This window comes from Channa argus, chromosome 6 (assembly GCF_033026475.1).
Source record: "Channa argus isolate prfri chromosome 6, Channa argus male v1.0, whole genome shotgun sequence".
Lineage (NCBI taxonomy): Eukaryota > Metazoa > Chordata > Actinopteri > Anabantiformes > Channidae > Channa > Channa argus.
Window position 1 is genome coordinate 14,191,768 of NC_090202.1, and position 17,978 is coordinate 14,209,745.

Sequence of the window (17,978 nt, forward strand, 5' to 3'; positions counted from 1 at the left end):
GATGGAGGAGGACAGAAAAAGTGACTGAGAAGATAAGTGGTGGTTACAAAAATAGGATAAAAAGAGTGGGAGGCTGAGAGACAGATGAGAGGTACGGGGAACGTTGTATGTAAAGAAGCATCTGAGATCAGGGGTACAGGGGGTATAAGTCAAACAGGGGAGTTGCTAGAGATGAAGGTTGATAGATTCACATTTGTCCTGAAAACATGCAACTATGCGAGTCTCATTCATTACAATGAAGTGCTCTGCTACTGTGCAGAATGCAAAGAACCAAACATCTTCATTTGGACAAGATTTCGTTTCCTCTGTGTTTCTAATGTTATTTTAAATAAATGCCGGCAGCTTCCTGCTATAAACATCAACTTGGCATCTGCAAGTTCCACTTGGCTCAACAGTGCAGAGATTACAAAAGCACGCCCAGGACTTAATTAAAATAGAGGGTGAAAACTATTCGTTACTGTTTAAACAATTCCTCCCCTCTGAAAAGCAATTCATTCAGCAACAGATGTCAAAGAACGTATTAGCATTACAATTCTTTCAGAAACTGGATGAGACTCAGAAATGGCTGCTGTAGAAGAGCCGTGACTAAAACAAAGATAAAAACTAAAATGCAGCGAGTGACTGAATGACAGACGGATTCTGAGGTGAAAAACAATTTGTTTAAAGAGTGAGAGGGTGACAGATGATGAAAAATGTTTTATCCTGGTTACAGAATGACGTTACCGGTGTAGATACTCATGGGTACGAAGGTAAAAAAGATCTTATTTGAAAGGTTTCTAAAACAGGTCCCAGGAATGACTGATTCATGTGGTCAACCTTTAGGAATCATAGGCGTGTGTACCTCAAGTAACAAGCGTTACAGTAGGGGGTCGCAAGTGAGATCATTGAATAATTTATGACTGTACAATGCCAAGAGCCCATTAATAGACTTGATCCAGACTGCAGGGCATTAGGATCCCCCAGGTCAGTATGTTAGGGTGAAAAACTGTATTTATCATTTCAGCGAATGACATTAAGCAACTTACAGTCACAAACACTTATTTGAGTAACTTTTATTAGCAGGAATGTGGTCAGCTGGTAGAGAAGTCCTCCAAGAACCACAGGGTCAGTGATTCGACTCCCATCATCCTGTCTAGATGTCAAAGTGTTCCTGGGCAAGACACTAAACTCAAAAGACATCCTGTGTGTTTGCTACTTACTCGTAAGTTGCTTTATATAAAAGCCTCTGCCAAATTACTAATTGTAAATGTGTGGCTACGTGATTTAAACTGATCTTGTTGCGTAAGGACGAGCAGTAAAGTTGAGAGGTGAGTGACCTGTTGTGACGAGGCCATGCTGGTCTTCAGGGTGTCCAGCTCCGAACGGCTAGACGACAGGTTTCTCTGGAGCTCCTGAATCTGCTCCTGCTGTTCCCTTTCCTGAACAGAAGAGAAAAGCTCAGTTTAGACAGTTCACATGAGTTTAGATTGGTAACATTACTAAAGGATTTGAACACCAGTAACAAGAAAGACTTTTCACAGGTTCAAAAAATAAAACCAAACAAAACGTCCAATTCTTCAAAATAAGTCTGTATTGTGCAAGCCATTTTGTATCTTTCCCTGGCAGGTCCAGAAAACCACATTTTTAACTAATTACTTTCCTTGCCAATGACTACGAGCACCCTGCAGTCATGTGGTTTGAGTTTTCTGCAACAGCACTGTTGGACCACCAACAAACTACTTAGCTGTAAACCACTGAGCTAAAAACATATGGCTAACTTGCTGTCACACGTTTGATAACAACATTTATGTCATCCTCACCTGTCTGTCTGCAGCCTCCTGGGCAGCCTTCACCTTTTCGTGCATCTCTTTCCTCACTTCCTCCACTTCATCTTGTGCCGCTCGAGCCACCGTCATCTGCCGGGTCACCTCTGCATTCTGTGCATGCACATGACACAGACATGCAGATTAATAGGACACATGCTATGTTCAGCTTGGGGAAAGATAAAGGACAGCAGAAGGGCAACACTTAATTTAACTTGGAGGTTGCAGGTTTTATAGTCTGGTATATGGAAATGAAAAAGGATTTAAAGAACATGATGAAGTGTTTTCTGTCTTTCTCACCTTCCTCAACAGGTCTGCATGACTCTGAACCAGCTCTGTGTATTTCTCCTTCAGCTTGGTGTAGCGTTGCTCATTAGCCTGGGCTTTTTCTGGTAAGAGACACATAAAGACAGACACAGTTAATACTGTATATCAGTACAGGAGGCGTCATCATTAGGCATACAGTCATTAGGGATGCAGTAAATAACAGTGAATAAGCAACTGCATGTAAAACCGTACTCTCTATCTCCGTCAGGCTTCGCTGCTCCTTCTCTGTGTCCTCTCTGACCCTCCGCAGGTCGTCCAGCTCGGCCTTCAGGAACTCGCTCTCTCCTACAGCCTGCAGCCGTAGGTGGCTCTGCTCAGCAAGCTCTGCCTCCAGCTCACTGACACGCCCCCTCAGTGCCTGACACAACCGACCGCTCTGTTGATGGATGGAGAGAGATGAAAGCAAGAAAAGCAGGACAATATTGGAGAAATGGGGATTTACTGCAGATCCTGAATAAATAAAAATCTTTATCTTTAATAATTTGTTAGAAAGATTTCTGCACTAAAGATACAAATATATAATGAATAATTATTATGAATTCTTCCCTTCTTTACCTCAAGTCTAAAAGACTCCAGCTCTTCTTTAAGAGCCTGGATCTCCCTTGTCAGCTGTTCAATCAGACGGTCTCTAATGGATACAGACAAAATATCCCTTGTTAATCAAATGAACAGACCGAGAATGAGAAAATAATTAGCACTGATCATCAGTCACCACAGAAAATTTGTGGGTCAATTTTATTACTAACTTTGCATTAAAAATTTACAATGATGCGTTGCTGTTAGTGGGCATGAAATGCTTCAGTGTATGGTGTGAATTTAAGGATAATTTAGTTTCTTTGTAAATTTCAATCATTAAGACAGCTAAGACAAATAAAAGGGACATCTCTAAGCCTTACTCCTTGCGCATGCCATTCTGACTGTTGAAGTTGAAGGGGTCTATAGCAGCAGAGGTGCCAAACAGGTCGTCAAACTTGGGCTCCACAGCAGCCTGTGTGTGACGGTTTAAGACAAAAACATCATGAGAATTCAATATCAATCAGTCTCAAAATCCCTTACCATCTTATAGTTGGCTGAGCTTTAACCACTATGCCCGAGCAAGTATTTTGAGTTTAATATGCAAACTCCTTCATAAAAAATATACACACCATACATCTTAGTGTCCCTATAGTTTTGTGTCTTCTACTCATTATAATCCAGATGTTTTGCTGCTAGATTAAGAGTCCAAAATGCCATTTATTGCACCATTAATTTTCATGTACTCAAGAAGTCAAATGCATTTTTTTCTTCATGTTAAGCTTTAAGAGCCACATATTTCAAAGTCATTATAATTAACACTGTGAAATGCCAGCATAAACATAAACCAGAGGCTTGCAGTAATTTTACCAAAAGACAAAAAAATATGTGGTTCCACAGAGATTAGTGATCAGGTTATTTCCTGTTTCATCTCCTCCCTTTTCCCTCTGTGCATCTGTTCCCTGCTGACTGCTCCCACAAGCACAACATCCTTATTAAATTTTTGATTGCTGATTACAACGCCGCTCATGAGCCAAGAGGCCAGGCAGCCTCAAAACAGATGGACTACATTTAAGAAGGTACTGTTCAGGGATAGTTGTCTTGTTTAGTTACCGGCAGCACGGGGATGTCCGTGTCCACCAGGTCATCTGTTTCCACCACGTGCTCCGACTCGGGGGACGACGACTCGGCAGGGATCACAACCACAGGGCTGATGTGCTCTGACAAAGCTGACGCACGCAGGAAGTTAGGAGGGTTCTGCAAGAGTCAGAGGGCAAAAGATTATGCATGACAAAAAACATTAATGGTTTTCGGCTTGTCCCTTCAGGGGTCGCCAAAGTGGAACGTGTTCCAAATGTTGATTTGGCATGAGATGTGGAAACCCTCCCATTTTACCCGGGTTCGGGACAGGGCCACACCTGGTGGAGTGGGATTCAAGCCCACGGCCTTCTGCATCCCTACCCAATGCTCTATGACTGAGCTTCCAGGCCCCCTTTAAACAAGATATAATTATAAATGTATTTTCTTAGTTTCTGATATGAATTTAGGGAAGGGTGTGCACAGTGTTACAAATTTCTTCTGCCGTTCAAAATCTGATTTTTGTTCAGCTCCATACATGAGTAGTTTTGATGTGGACTGCAACACTCAAATCAATTCACCTGCAGATCCAGGAGTTTAAATTATTTTTGTTCCTATAGCAAATTGTCAGAGAGAGGCATAGCACGCACAGTGACATGTGTCTATGAATGAAGATAAATTAAGGAAAAATGTATAGGTATTTGGGTGGATAGAAAGTTATACATTCTGTTGAAAAAACTAAATCATTTAAACATTGAAACTGGTGCCAATGATGTACAATACATGTTTTTGTCATTGTTCAGTCACTTCTGATTTAATCAAGGTTTTTCTTCAAATAGATGCGGTATAAAGAAATGTAGGACAGAGTGTCTGATGGAAGAATAAATCTACCCAAACACAGGCTCATCATGGCTGTTTCAGGTTGTGGCTTAAGTGTGGTTAAAGTGTGGAAAATGTCAGAATTAGTGAGTGTAGTCCTCACCTCAGGCAACTGTGGAATCTGAATCAGCCTCTTGAAATACTGCAAGTTACTGGAGCGATAAAAAAGACTTTTTAACCTGAAGAAGAAAGAATAAATAGAAAATCTGAGTGAAAAGGGCAGATGGAGTTTGACATTGAAAATCCATTCAACACAGCTCTACGAGCTAAGTTCTCAGGGTCACGCTCAGTCAGAGTGAAGCTGTGACTGAGTGACTTTCTGACTGTGCGTGCGACAGCAACTTCATACTTCTTAAACTGTTCCTGGAAGCGATCTCTGTGGCCCTGGAGAGTGTCTGCTGGAAGGCCTGCAAGAACGCACACACACACACACACACATCAGTGCTAGGACAACAAGACTGTTCATGTGCTATATATCAAAGCTGGCAGGTGGGATCCTCCAAAATCTACAACACCGTTTAGAAACTAAAAATCTGAAATACATGCATTTTTCACTTCATCCAAGTTTTACGAGCCAAAGGATCTGAAATAATGTTTAAGTCTCTGAAGAGAAGTGTTCACACATAATTTTTATATTTCTGCAAGATGTTTATGAGCTAAAGAAAAAGCTAAAATTCAATCCATACCTAACAGTGGACCTGGTTTTGACAAATTTTGCAACACTGGCAAATCTAACCTTCATTCAGTCTTTATTTCACAGTTGTTGGCAGCTGTGTCAGTAATCATTTCAGGTCCCACATTACAACTACTAACTGGAGCTGCAGCAATGCAACTTTATGAACATTTTAATAACTGAGTGTTTTAAAGCAAAAAACTTAAAAAAAAAAAAACTGCTGTGGTTGCAGCAAACACACTAATTTGCTAACACATTTTAGCACTCATGATGTTAATTAACTTATAGATAACACCAGCAAATTATGAAAATGACCTTTGGGCTCTGGGATGGTATAATGGGAATTTTTCATTACTTCTTGACCTTTTAATCTTACTGATTAATTGTGAAACTAATCAGATTAATTAATAATAACATGATTTGCCTGTTGCAGCATTTTTACTGACTGCTGAATTTGTTATGTTTCTGTCTGTATCTGACATTAGGATTTCAGGCTTTTTGGTGAGAAATTCTTTAGTACACATACTTTTCTAGGCATTTTAATGAATACATCATATTTAACTTCAGGATAAATAGGACTAGGGTTAATCACTTCCCAGAACTGTGTACCTTCATCATGAATGAGGGGCATTCATCTAGTTGAGAATGGTAAATTTGTGCAATAAAGATAACTCTGTGAATCAAATCAAATCAAGTATTATTTATACAGTGCAAAATCACAAATTTGCCTCAAGGGGTACGATCTGTACAACAGACACTCTCTGTCCACAAACGTTTTAAGTGGTTAAAAAAAACCTTAAAAAAATTACTTGGAACAACCCTTTGATTTTTACCCTTTTAGAGACTTACGTATTCAGATAATTTAAAATTAAGACACTTCAGTGAGCTTTAACCCGTAACGACTGTTAGGTTTACTGAGCTAAAGCCTTAAAAAAACATCCTAAATACGGTCCCTCAAAAAAAAAATTGTGTTGTATTCTCATCCTAATCCTCTAAATTAATTAATAATGAATTGTGTTTGCTCAGCACAATTAACTAAATGAATGCACAAAAACAAAAGTTACAACAAAATTTCATGTGCTAATTTTGCTGAGCTTGTTTTCATGATGTTTTTAAAGTGTGTCTGACTCACAGGAGTGCAGCTTAAACAGCAGCTTGACGGTGTAGTCGTACAGATGACTGCAGTCCAGGATGACTTGGATGAGAGGGGCCAGACGACACTGACCCGCTGCCGTCACCGACACTGACCGTGACATGTCCAGAGAGTTGAATACTGGGAGGGAAGATCAACAGATGAATGCACAAAATCAATACACACACACCCACACGTTGTTATTAATGCAAACAGAGGGAGACAAGTCAAGCATGAGTCTCAACAATCATTAATTTTTCATAAACTTGTAAAGTTGTGCTGCTGTGGTCGCTTTTCAAATGAACTAATAAAGTGTTTTGAAAGCAACAACACAGCTCACTATTGTACTTTGTGCTCTACCAAAACTTTTCCTGACTTTTCACAGAGACAGCAGCAACCTGAAACACTAACATGATTGTCTGACTCCCTCTTTGCCTCCACCCTTACACCCCTCTTTCATTTCCCTGCCGCCCTGCTCACACCATTCCCAAAGCCAGGCCATGAGAGCCTCTGTGAATTGCAGAGGCATGGTTTCCTGCTTAGAAAACACACACACACACACACACACACACACACACACAAACAGAAACATACACAAACACACCCACAACCACCTCAGGCCTGGCCTCTTTATCCCAGGATGACGTGATGCTTTTAAAATACATCAGACAAGAGGAGAAAGCTGTCGAGGGCTTTGTGATCTTGGTGTGAGGTAACACAAACTCAAATTGGTATTTTTTGTGTATATAAAATAGAACGTCTGATCATCAAAAGTATAGATAATATTCATAAAAGAAAAAGTTGCCAATTTTTTCTAAAGATAATGTTTTGGTAGAAATTGCTCTGGAAGACAGGAGAGGAGGAAGAGAGAGATGATATCCTCATCAAGATGCAGAGTGGAGAGCATGATAAACAGAAACCAGAATGTAATTTCCTTACGTTAACTTCGAAATGGGAGTGTGGACAGCTTTTCCAAAATTTCACATCCTAGCCATGTATTTTTAGACCACACTTTAACCTAGAATGACTCATGCAGACAACAACAACTACAGTGCAGTCTGTAACCAATAAAAAGCCTCTCCGAGGATGACGTGAAGGTCTGACAATACTGTAGATATCATCACTGCATATCTGTCTATGTGTCAATTCCTGTGCAAAAAACATGCATCAGTCAGGCTGTGTGTGAATGTGTGTGCATCAGTCCGTGTGTTTGTGTGTGTATGCCATGGTCTGCCTCAGATAAGCTGGCAGCCAGGCCAGAATAACTTACCACCCAGAAAGAGGTTGAGCTCACACTCCAGGTAGTCAAACATCTCCACAGTTAACTGGAAGCTACACAATAGAGAGAGAGAGATTTCTCATTTTACATGTTTTTAGCGCGTACGTGCACACACACACACAAAAGAGTAAAGGATTTTTTTTAGAGTGATTTCCTGATTCCTGTTCGTGAACACAAGCTCAACAAAATCGTACTCTTTATAACAAAGGATGGTTTTCTTCCTGCATTGTGATTGGCTTAGTCATGCTCAAACATGGGCAAAAATACCAAATATAATTACACAAATCTTACTTTGTACCACAGTGATTTTTTACCTACAAACAAATCTGCAAGTTGATAGTAATAAGTGGAAAAACTAGATACTTACATCTTCAGGCTGGTGAAAATAAAAAAAAACAAAAACAAAAAAAAACACTTGTGTTACCTGCCTACAACGCCATAGTTTAAAGCCAGTCCATCTGTTGATAGTTCACAGCTACTTCATTTAAAAGCACTGGTTACCACTGGCACTAAAGTGTTGAAGCAGGTATTTTTTAGCAAATGTCCAAAAATGTAACAGCTTAGATGGAAAAATGACAAAACCAGAACGACTGGTAAGAACAGTATGTCAAATCCACTGCTGTCTCTTGTTTACACGACCACCTGTTAAATTTATTTTTTAATCAAATCTAATTATTCTTTACTAGACATTTTGTTCCAATGTTTTTTCCTTCTTCGACACACTGAGGAACGAGCCTTATATGACTAATAAAATCGTACAAACCACAAAACATCTCTTGGCTGTTCTAAAATCATCACTATGAATGTCCTCATTTAGAATATTTAGGTGCAAGTGTAGCTCTTGTGCATCAGGATTAAAATATTCTTGCAATTTCATTTCATTTCACACTTTTGTCCCCGCAGCCATTAAAATTCATTAAAATGAAGATTCTGGAGCCCAGCCAGTAGAGCGGACAGACTCAGCAGTAAAAAACAATAACAGCGGCTACAGCGGCAGCACGCCACACTCACAAGTTGTTAACGTCGTTCTCTCCCGCCTCGTCAAGCTGTCTGTTTGACATCTGCAGGTTGCCAGGGAAACGGGGGTTCTGAAAGAAAAGACAAAGGAAGAAGCCGGTGAGGTGAGATTTACAGACAGAATTCAATGTTTATAACAACCAATTAAAAGTAGAGGTGAAAAAAAATCAGTATTGGACAGTACAAATTTAATGTACTTTATTGTACTTTTCAAATAACTTTACATTATACTACTACTCTGTTACAATTACTTAAGTGACATTTCCCATTCAGATTTTTTACCATATTCAACTTCATATTGCAATGTTCCTACTTTTTCTTAAACTAGCAATAACTGATTGATTTTTAGGCCTTTTGGGGTCTTTGGAGACAAGTTATAAACAACACACTAACAAATTATTACTTATCTCTGATCAAACACTCGCTTATTTACAAATCTTATTTACTTGAGCTCCTCAAGTAACCATATAAAGCCCTGGGTCTATTTCAAAATGGCTGCTAGATATACATAAAGGTGTAGCTTTAAAATGTGTGCAAGATCATTACAAACTTAAGATTCCTTAGCTTGCTGGCTCACTGCAGGTTAACACGGCTGTCAATTAAATGACCTTGAGTGTGTGATGACACAATTTGTTTTATGTTTGAACCTTCATCTGAAGTTTCAACATCAATCTGCTAATCTATAAGCAGTATACAGTGTATGAAGTGTAATTGACAAACACAAGCCAAAGAGATGTGAATAAAAGTTGATTAATGGGATTATATGTCAAGGTGTCACAGTACTCCTTTGATTTCAAGTTCGCCTTGCCAAACTGCCCTCAGCCTCGGGTGAGAAGTGGCTTCCAGCTTTTGGCAACACGACACCCAACCGTGTCTTCCTACGATAACATCGACACCATGACAGCCTTACTGTCCTTGCATCACTCGGCTCAGCTGCCTCATAAAAAGGCTACACTGCAGATTCTTGTGAGGCCATTAGTGTAAGAGCCAGAATATTCTATGAAGCCGGCTCCCCACAGAGACTCACTGGCACTAAAAGAGGAGTCTGAGACAAAGATAATGAGCGATGAGGGAGACCGGTGTTGGGTTTTATAGGCCAGGCCAACTCACTTTGATGTGAAACTCCATTTTGGTGATGAGCAGTTTGAGGTAGATGCTGCACAGCTTCCCATAGCCTTCACTCAAGTGGCCCTGGCAGAGTGAGACAAGAGGGGAAAGAGAGAGGAGCAGAAACATGATCAAAGGAAGAAAATTCACTTTGCTCCTCTTGGAAGTGTTTCAGGTCTGCTGGTTAAAGAAACCTGAGGCAAAAAATTGGCTGCTATTTTTAAGGAAATTCACTGTAGCTGAATTCATACAATAAACATTTACATGCTGCAGAGCTTAACTACAGCACATTAGGTTCAGTTCACTTCAGTGTGTGTGAAAAAGCCCCTGCTCTAAGAGAATTAAATAGCTTTAGCTATTCTGCAAATTGCTTCTCGCTTCCTTTTTCCTTGAGTCTGGGGGTGTAGTTGGTAATGACACAACAGGAAAGAGAGGTTATAACCTCATTCACAGGGACCAAACTTCCTGTATCCTCCTGCCTAGTGACTTGAGTTAAAAAGAATTAAAGAAAGAAAAACCTGAAATAATCAGGCTTCCAGTCAGTATAGCTTCAGACATAAGTGAAGGCTGAGTGTTCAGACAATGTAGTGCTAGGTACACAAAAGTGGGAATTTCATGAGATGAATCATCATCTGTACTGTGAAGAGACTTGCGTTTACTTAAATCACTGCAAATTTTACTACGAGCGAGACTTAATATGTGACGAAATCATTTCTCCAATTACGATTAATTTCCTGCTCTGTCACCTTAAAATCAGGTGAGAGCAGTTACCAGCAAATGGAAGCTGCAGACTAGCCTTGTAATATTACCGCCTATTAGCCACAACATGCAGCTGGCAGGTGACGTGCTGTGGCCTCTGACAATCTCTTTTGGCATGTTTTACATGGCTTTGTCCATTACAGGCAATAATGTCTGTCTCTCCCCTCTGACAGCCAGCAGCAGGCTGAGCAGAAACAATCACCATCAGAATCTGTTGTGATCAGTCAGTGGCTACACAGAAATGTTAATAAACAAAACACATAATTCCTTTCAGTCACATTTCTGTTGCATGTTGCACTTTTAGTCACACTCACACTGTATTGTCAGAAAAGGTGTTTGGTCTCAGCTTCCAGTGACTCTTGGACAGGGAAGAGAGACATTCTTCCCCCACTAAATACAAGTTTTCCCAGATGGTGTCTTAGCCACTGGTGTTTTACAAGAGTTCTGTAATGTGAATTATATACTGTAGCTGCAATTTAATTAACACACACAGCTGCAAACTAATTAAATGTCTCTTTGTAAATGTCAACTAGGGTTTGTTTTTACAATAAGAAAGTGAAACAGTGATACTGTATACCAGCTCTAAAAAAAATCATCACAAATCATTACACAAAATTTGAAGAGCAAAAGAATAATATGTGATATTACAACAAGTGAATAATGTGTGGTGACCCTCGCTCAAAGTGCTATTTACTTATTCTTTGATTTATCTTTAGTGTGTCACTGTTGTAGGAGAACTGGTAATAGTTAATTTATCAAAAACTCAGATTGCACTTTGAGTTTCTCTGGACTGGACTTAAATTACAGGAGGACAAACAAGGTGAGTGTAGCTGTAATTATTACCGAGTTAAAAGAAATTCAAGCATATGTTCTGTGGATGGGATTTAAGTCACTGACCAGTATAGGTAATACTGACAACCTTTATTTAACACAAATTATACTTTTAAGGACACTCACCAGTAGAGAAAACTTACTGTGCATACTGTGATATAACTGCATCATTTAACAGTCTGTGTGTCCTTACCCACATCCTGCTCATATCAGTTAAATCAGCCTTGTTCCTCATGGAGTCCTTTATCACCTGCATGGATGACAGAGCAAGCAGGGACAACATGTCATTATAATGATCACTAATAAAATAACTGCACATAGTTAAAGTAGGTGTAACATAAAGAGATAAATAAATAGTTATAGTATTTATCGTTAGCAAAAAGACACTGACAGTGCACCCTGCGCCATTACGTCAGTTTTACATACGTTTGGATGTCCGTCTCGCAGAAGCTTGTGGAAGACGTGGCAGAACTTCCAGCAGAGCACCGCATTGCTTGAGAGAGGAAGCCGGTTGACGGCTGCCCAGAACGTGTGGGCGCCTTTCTCATGATGGGTCCCCAAGATGCAGGGTGACAGGTACAGTCAAGGAGCACAGGGTTAAAGTTCATGACATTCTTGTCATCTTTATTCGCCTTTAAGCCCTTTAGGCTTCTTCTATTCCTTTGTCTGGAAAGTTTTTTAATGTCACTCCGGTGAGTGATAACAAAAACCCTTTTAAAGTCTTTAAACAGAAAACATTTATTGCATTACCCATTTAAACAGTTTTATTGGATTCTGGTGTCTAAAAATTGATTGATGTTGTTTAAACATAGTCTTCATGTACTGTTGATGGCCCGGAGGAGCTTTTGCTAACCAAATTATTCACAGTCTGTACTTCAAAGTAAGGTAAAAAAACAAAAACTTAATAATATTCTAAATAATATGCTAATTGCTAACTGTTTGCATTCAAGCATTTTTTCCATTTATAAAACGGTAAAATACTGTTTTTAATAATCAAGGCAATAATATCACAAGGTATTTCCACCCCCTTAAAAAAAAGAAGTCCTATACATACTGGATTTACAAGGGATTCACTGTTTTGAGCATTTTAGGGTGTTTAATGAAATGAAAACTGGAGAAAACTCCACAGACTCCAACCAGTGCTTTTCTCTGTCTGTGCAGCTTTGTGTTTTGTTTTACACATGACTAAACTATCTCTGCAGTGGAGCCGTACATGATGGAGTTACACTAAGTTAATATTGCACTAACATAACCCTTCAGCCATGCTTCTACACATGAACACACACACACACGGTAACAAGGGTAAACATTTCTCTCCCTTTCTCTCTCTCTCTCACACACACACATACACAGACACAGACAATATGAGGATATTCCTGGCATGCTTTTCTTTGACAGCAACCTCCTGTGTGTTGATGGCCTTATTGATGCTGACAGCCTGCATGGAGGAGAAAAGGAAGGGCAGAGGAGAACAGAGGAAAGAAAACAGAGAAAACAAAATCAGCCCACAACTTTGTCTCAGCACTTACAGGAAAAAAAAACATAACTTTGAAAAGCTGAAACCTTTTCACCTTCCTGAAAGCTGAGTTTCGCTTTTTTAACTACCTGAGGCAAAAGAAAGCCAGTGGTTTAATAAAGGGTGCCTGGCCCAATATCTACAGTTTCTATTCAAGGAAGCAGCTGACAGGCCAGCAGCTCAACCACCGCAGAGGCAAATAACTGTCTCAGCAAATGACACATATGTCATCACCTCCAACTGTGCAGACCTCACCTACAGAACACAGTCACTGTTTAAACTAGGAAGAAGCAGGAGATAATGCACAATAACTTAATGAAAGATAGCAGGTGTCAAAATAGCTAGTGTCCCCCACCCACCTCTCATGCTCCAGAAAGACGAGGACAGAAATACATCTCTGAAACAAACATGGCTGTATGCTGCACTCACATTTACAACGAGGAAATCATTACTAAACACAGTTACCATCATGTCTGTAGGCAGGTAGACTAAACAGAGAGCACCAACAACTGTGGATGACCAGGAGAGAGGTGTCTGTGATGTGAAATCTACTGAGGGACTTTGGCCAGACTAAAACCAAACACCCTACAACTTCAGCTCAAATTATCATCTCAATCACACTACAGGAGCCCAAGACAAGTGGGCTGACTTCTGAATTAAAGATGACTCTTGGAGACAGACATTGTTAAAAATTCCTACTGATATGCCCAGTTTGACAGCAATCACACTGACTATCACAAAGTGGTGGCAGTGGAAGTGTTTGACACTAACAGGCTAAAACACAACCACCAGTAGTTTTCTCAGGGGTGTAAGCTGCCGCAGGGCCTCTAGTGCTGCCAGTAATTTTTTTTAGTAAGCAATACTTATCGATGGTGATCAACCCCATAAGTAATAATAAATGTATTGGTTTGATACAGACTAATTCTTATTTTATGGAAAGCTGCAGCTCTGTGAGGCTGTAATTGTGCTGTGTTCAAGCCGTGTAGGATGCTAATTAATGATTCTAAAACTCAATGCACTGCAGCTAAAGAAAATGGAACAAAAACTTTACATAACAAAAGCACACAGTGTTTAGGAAAAATGTTGAAAAGTAAAATACAACAACAAAAACAACTGAGATGGACATACAGAGATGTTTTACAGTAGAGTTTGACAGTAAATAAATATTTACTATCTTATCCTGGCATTTAATCATCTGTAACAGAAGGTGTTTGAGAAAATCTAACTTTGAACACTGATGTAAACATGGCATTATGTGCACAGCAATGCTCAGAGCTAAATGCTAACATGGTGGTTAATGGTCTGCACTTATATAGCGATTTTCTACCCTATTGTTACCCAGAGCCCTTTACATTGTTCTCATTCACCCGTTTACACTTGCAATCACACACACTCACACATCGATGGGGGAGCTGCTATGCAGCTGGCCAACACTCACTCAGAGCAACTAAGTTGGTGTTCAGTGTCTTGTTTAAGGACACTTTGACATGTGACAGGAACAGCCAGGAACTGCAACAACAACCCTGAGATTGGACATGAAGGTCTGGTCAGCACACTTCTGTCTGACTCCATCTTTCCAGATTGGTTTTTAATTTTCAAACTTTTATGTACATCCACAAATCATTAGAATTTATCCTCTGGGGACCATGAAGAACAACATGCTATTCAAACAAAAGATGCATAGACATTTCACTACAATTCACAACCATCAGCCTCATAATGGCACTAGGATAGGTGTCTGGGAACCATTTATGTCAGTAAAAAAAATGTATGGTAATCCACAAAATACTCATTGTGATGTTTCACACAGCCATCTCAAGGGTCAACGCTGCTGTTGCTTCCCGATGTGATACCTTTCTCACCGCGGTTATGTTAAACACAACTGTGTGTTAAAAATAAATATGAACAAGGGGCCCACAGATTGATCCTGCTATAAGATCTCAGCCTGCATTGTTTTAGAATTTAAGCTGTTTCAGATGTTTTTCAAAGCAAAGGTTTTCTGGAACAGCATCTGGCTGATGTATCACATTGCACTTGAGAAGAAAAACAAATACTCATTCATCAGAAACCGTCAACAAAAATCCTTGACCTGAAATACCAAAGTTTAAAAAAATAAGCCAAACATGCATTTTGTCAGTTTCATCTACATTGTATCATGCAACCAACTATGAGTGCAGAGGTCTGTGTGAGCAGAGGACGGGGAGGTCTGTTTTATAATCTCACTTCCCACAGATGTCCCAAGTCGGCTCCTCCTCTTTCCAGTATTTGAGCTGTCATGACTGGAAGTTCTCTGTGAAGAATTATTGAAGGAAGAGGAGGAGCAGGCCAGAAAGAGGTGTAGAGAAATGGAGGAGGGAGGAATGAACGTAAGGAGAGCGGATGAACCACTTGGGATAACAGGTTTCTATTAGTGTCACCAGGATGAGAGAAAACAACAAATGATAAATAAAAATAGAGCACACAAAAAATATACCTTAACTTCAGCCAATACAGCCAACTCACAGGCTTTTTTAAAATATAAAACATCTGGAAGCTCAATCCAGAGGAGTATTATAACCATAATCTCTTCAAATACAGAGCTTTAAAAAACATCGGGATTAGGGAATAAACAATTTGGTTCAAAATTCAGCTCCTATCAAGTCCAAACAACAGACCACATCCCACACAAGGCAGCACTGGGTAACCTGAGTGACATATGCTCACCAGCTCAAAAAAGTTGGCAAACACGAGTTATGTGTTCCAAAAAAAAATCTAATTTACAACTCAGATTCTCATTCAGCACAAATCTCATTTAGCACTCATTCAGACTCAATACAGCACAAGGAGTGTTAGGACAGCAGGAATGCAGAGCTGCCTGCTGTTTCTACATTTCTAACTAAATTCAACATTGCCTACATTGTCCATGCACAGGTTGTAAAAACCTTTTGACAGTGGGAGACACCACAGGGCTGTCGTAAAGACGATGACTGACCACACTCTCACTGTCACAGCCACAACAGTGATTAAACATGAGCACTGGAGTCCAACACCTGTCCTGCTGCATCAGCAGGACTACCTGAGCCAAGTGTGTGTGTGTGTGTGTGTGTGTGTGTGTTTGTGTGTGTCAGGACTGTAAAGGTTGAACTCAGCAGTGCTTACACTGCCCTGTCCAGGGTGTGTAGAAGAAATAAAGTCAAATCTACAGTGTTTCCTCGGATAGACACAGACAGATCTGTGTTGTATTTACAAAGAAATGACACAGATTGGTGACATAAATCTCATACTCAAAGGTGGAATGACGTTTTGATAAATTTATTACCAAAAGTCATATCCCCTTGTTTTAAAATCACAAAGAACTACAGTGTTTTAAACACCAAGATCAATTATCACAAACTCATAACCATATTTTAAGCTTAGCAAAAACACTGTTTACAATGGCCACACCTGCCTTGCATTAGCAAAGAAGGAAGTTATATTTGTGTCATTTCCTGTCACCATTATGGTTTTTTATCTGTCAGAACACCAAATGGTGACATTATGTCTTGTTGTCATCAGTATTAAAAGCAGCAAAGCAGCAGCAAAGCTTTAACCGGAGCCCTGTGTTAGTTTAGTTATCAGCTGACATAATGTTACATTTTGGTCACACAAAATGATCAACTTCATTACTTTGAATTTTTCAGGGTGGTTTGAAATCAACTTGTTTTGCTTCCCCTTTTCTTTCCTACACTCTTACTCAAAAATCAAGGGATGACTGAGAAACTCCCAGTGCAACTAGTTCCCACATGAAGATGACCCAATTAGTTCACAGGGAGACTTTGTACTTTGTGTTTGAGTTGAATGAGAGTCCAGCTGCCCAGGACTCCTGGCATTGGCCTAGACGGCTTGTTGGCATCAATGCATCAATGGCCTATTAGCTCCACGCAGACCAGCTGACAACGTGAAATGAAGAGAAATTTCGTCTGAGGTAAGAAGCAAGTAATTATGAGGATTACTTGCAAAATAAGGCAAGAGGGAGTCCTCCTTAGTTTGTTTGAAGTGGACTGAAACCTACGTCACAGCGTCACCAGGGGGCCAACCTCATCTGCCTTCTCCTGCACTTCCTTTCTAACGCTTTCCTACCATGCTGCACTTCTGAAACACTGCATTTAACTATTATGGTAAGGATTCAATCAATTCCTCACCATCTGAAGAAAAAACAAACAGCTTTGCTTTGGAACAAAGTGTTATTTATAAAGTGCTGAAAGCATGTTAAGTTAGGCCTGGCAGCCCCGAATCAGCCCTTCCGTAGAAAGCAGTGCATTAATATGCTGATCATAACCTGGCTGTGTCTACTGAAAGGCCAGTGCACAGTGTTCAGAGAGAGAGAGGAAGCATCTTCTGCCTGCTAAATGAAACAGCCTTCACCCACTGACTCAATTCTTCATCCTCTGCCTCACTTCTGAGTGACAACTGGTGACGACCAATTTGCAAAAGCATGTGACTGAAGCAAGCTTTGGCAATTTGATTTCTATAAAAATATGTCATCGCATCCTGGTCACATCCAAGGTGGCAGCAGAGAAATGATATCCAAGCACTCTTGGATATTTTATGTCCATGTTAACGATGTGACAAACCCTCAACTAGTAATGTTCACTCATGAGAAAATTACTGCGGAAAACTTCACAAGAGCTTATCAGTTTACCATTGGAGGATGGCTCTTGTAGAGGTGATCTTACTCGAATCTAACGCTCCTGACTCTTCAGCACATACTTCACTCCAGAGATTGTTGTTAGACAAACATTGAACATTTATTGTACTTGCTTCTCAACGTAGCCAATGACAAATCAATTGTACATACAACTTTAAGCACAGTGATCTCACAAGCACGCTCACTAGCTGTTTCATCAAACAAGTTTCCCAAAGTATGTCTGAACTCACAGGACTTGCAGGACTCGTAGAACTCGGTAAGAAACCGTGTGCCTCTACAGCTACACACAGAACCCTTTTCTTCTACCTTGTTGCGGTCCACACCTTTCTTGTAGTCAGAGTTCCTCTGCTCCAGTTACTGTGTCACGTCTGTACCCTCCAGTAGCTGAGCTGAACCCTCT

The 17,978-nt window shown here is 40.0% G+C and overlaps 1 protein-coding gene across 2 annotated transcripts in view; it reads right to left on the reverse strand.

The window, feature by feature from the left end:
- hip1 (huntingtin interacting protein 1) overlaps positions 1-17,978 on the reverse strand; it is a 43,972-nt gene that overhangs the window by 11,143 nt on the left and 14,851 nt on the right. For both annotated transcript variants that reach the window (XM_067507263.1, XM_067507264.1), the window contains 16 exons: positions 12,771-12,834; positions 11,823-11,965; positions 11,590-11,646; positions 9,810-9,890; positions 8,694-8,770; positions 7,674-7,735; positions 6,404-6,544; positions 4,948-5,005; positions 4,702-4,777; positions 3,756-3,899; positions 3,026-3,117; positions 2,685-2,757; positions 2,322-2,505; positions 2,103-2,191; positions 1,800-1,916; positions 1,317-1,418 (listed from right to left, as the gene is read on the reverse strand). In XM_067507263.1, coding sequence (XP_067363364.1) covers positions 1,317-1,418; positions 1,800-1,916; positions 2,103-2,191; positions 2,322-2,505; positions 2,685-2,757; positions 3,026-3,117; positions 3,756-3,899; positions 4,702-4,777; positions 4,948-5,005; positions 6,404-6,544; positions 7,674-7,735; positions 8,694-8,770; positions 9,810-9,890; positions 11,590-11,646; positions 11,823-11,965; positions 12,771-12,834 — 1,560 coding nt within the window. The remainder of the gene's footprint in view (positions 1-1,316; positions 1,419-1,799; positions 1,917-2,102; positions 2,192-2,321; positions 2,506-2,684; positions 2,758-3,025; positions 3,118-3,755; positions 3,900-4,701; positions 4,778-4,947; positions 5,006-6,403; positions 6,545-7,673; positions 7,736-8,693; positions 8,771-9,809; positions 9,891-11,589; positions 11,647-11,822; positions 11,966-12,770; positions 12,835-17,978) is intronic.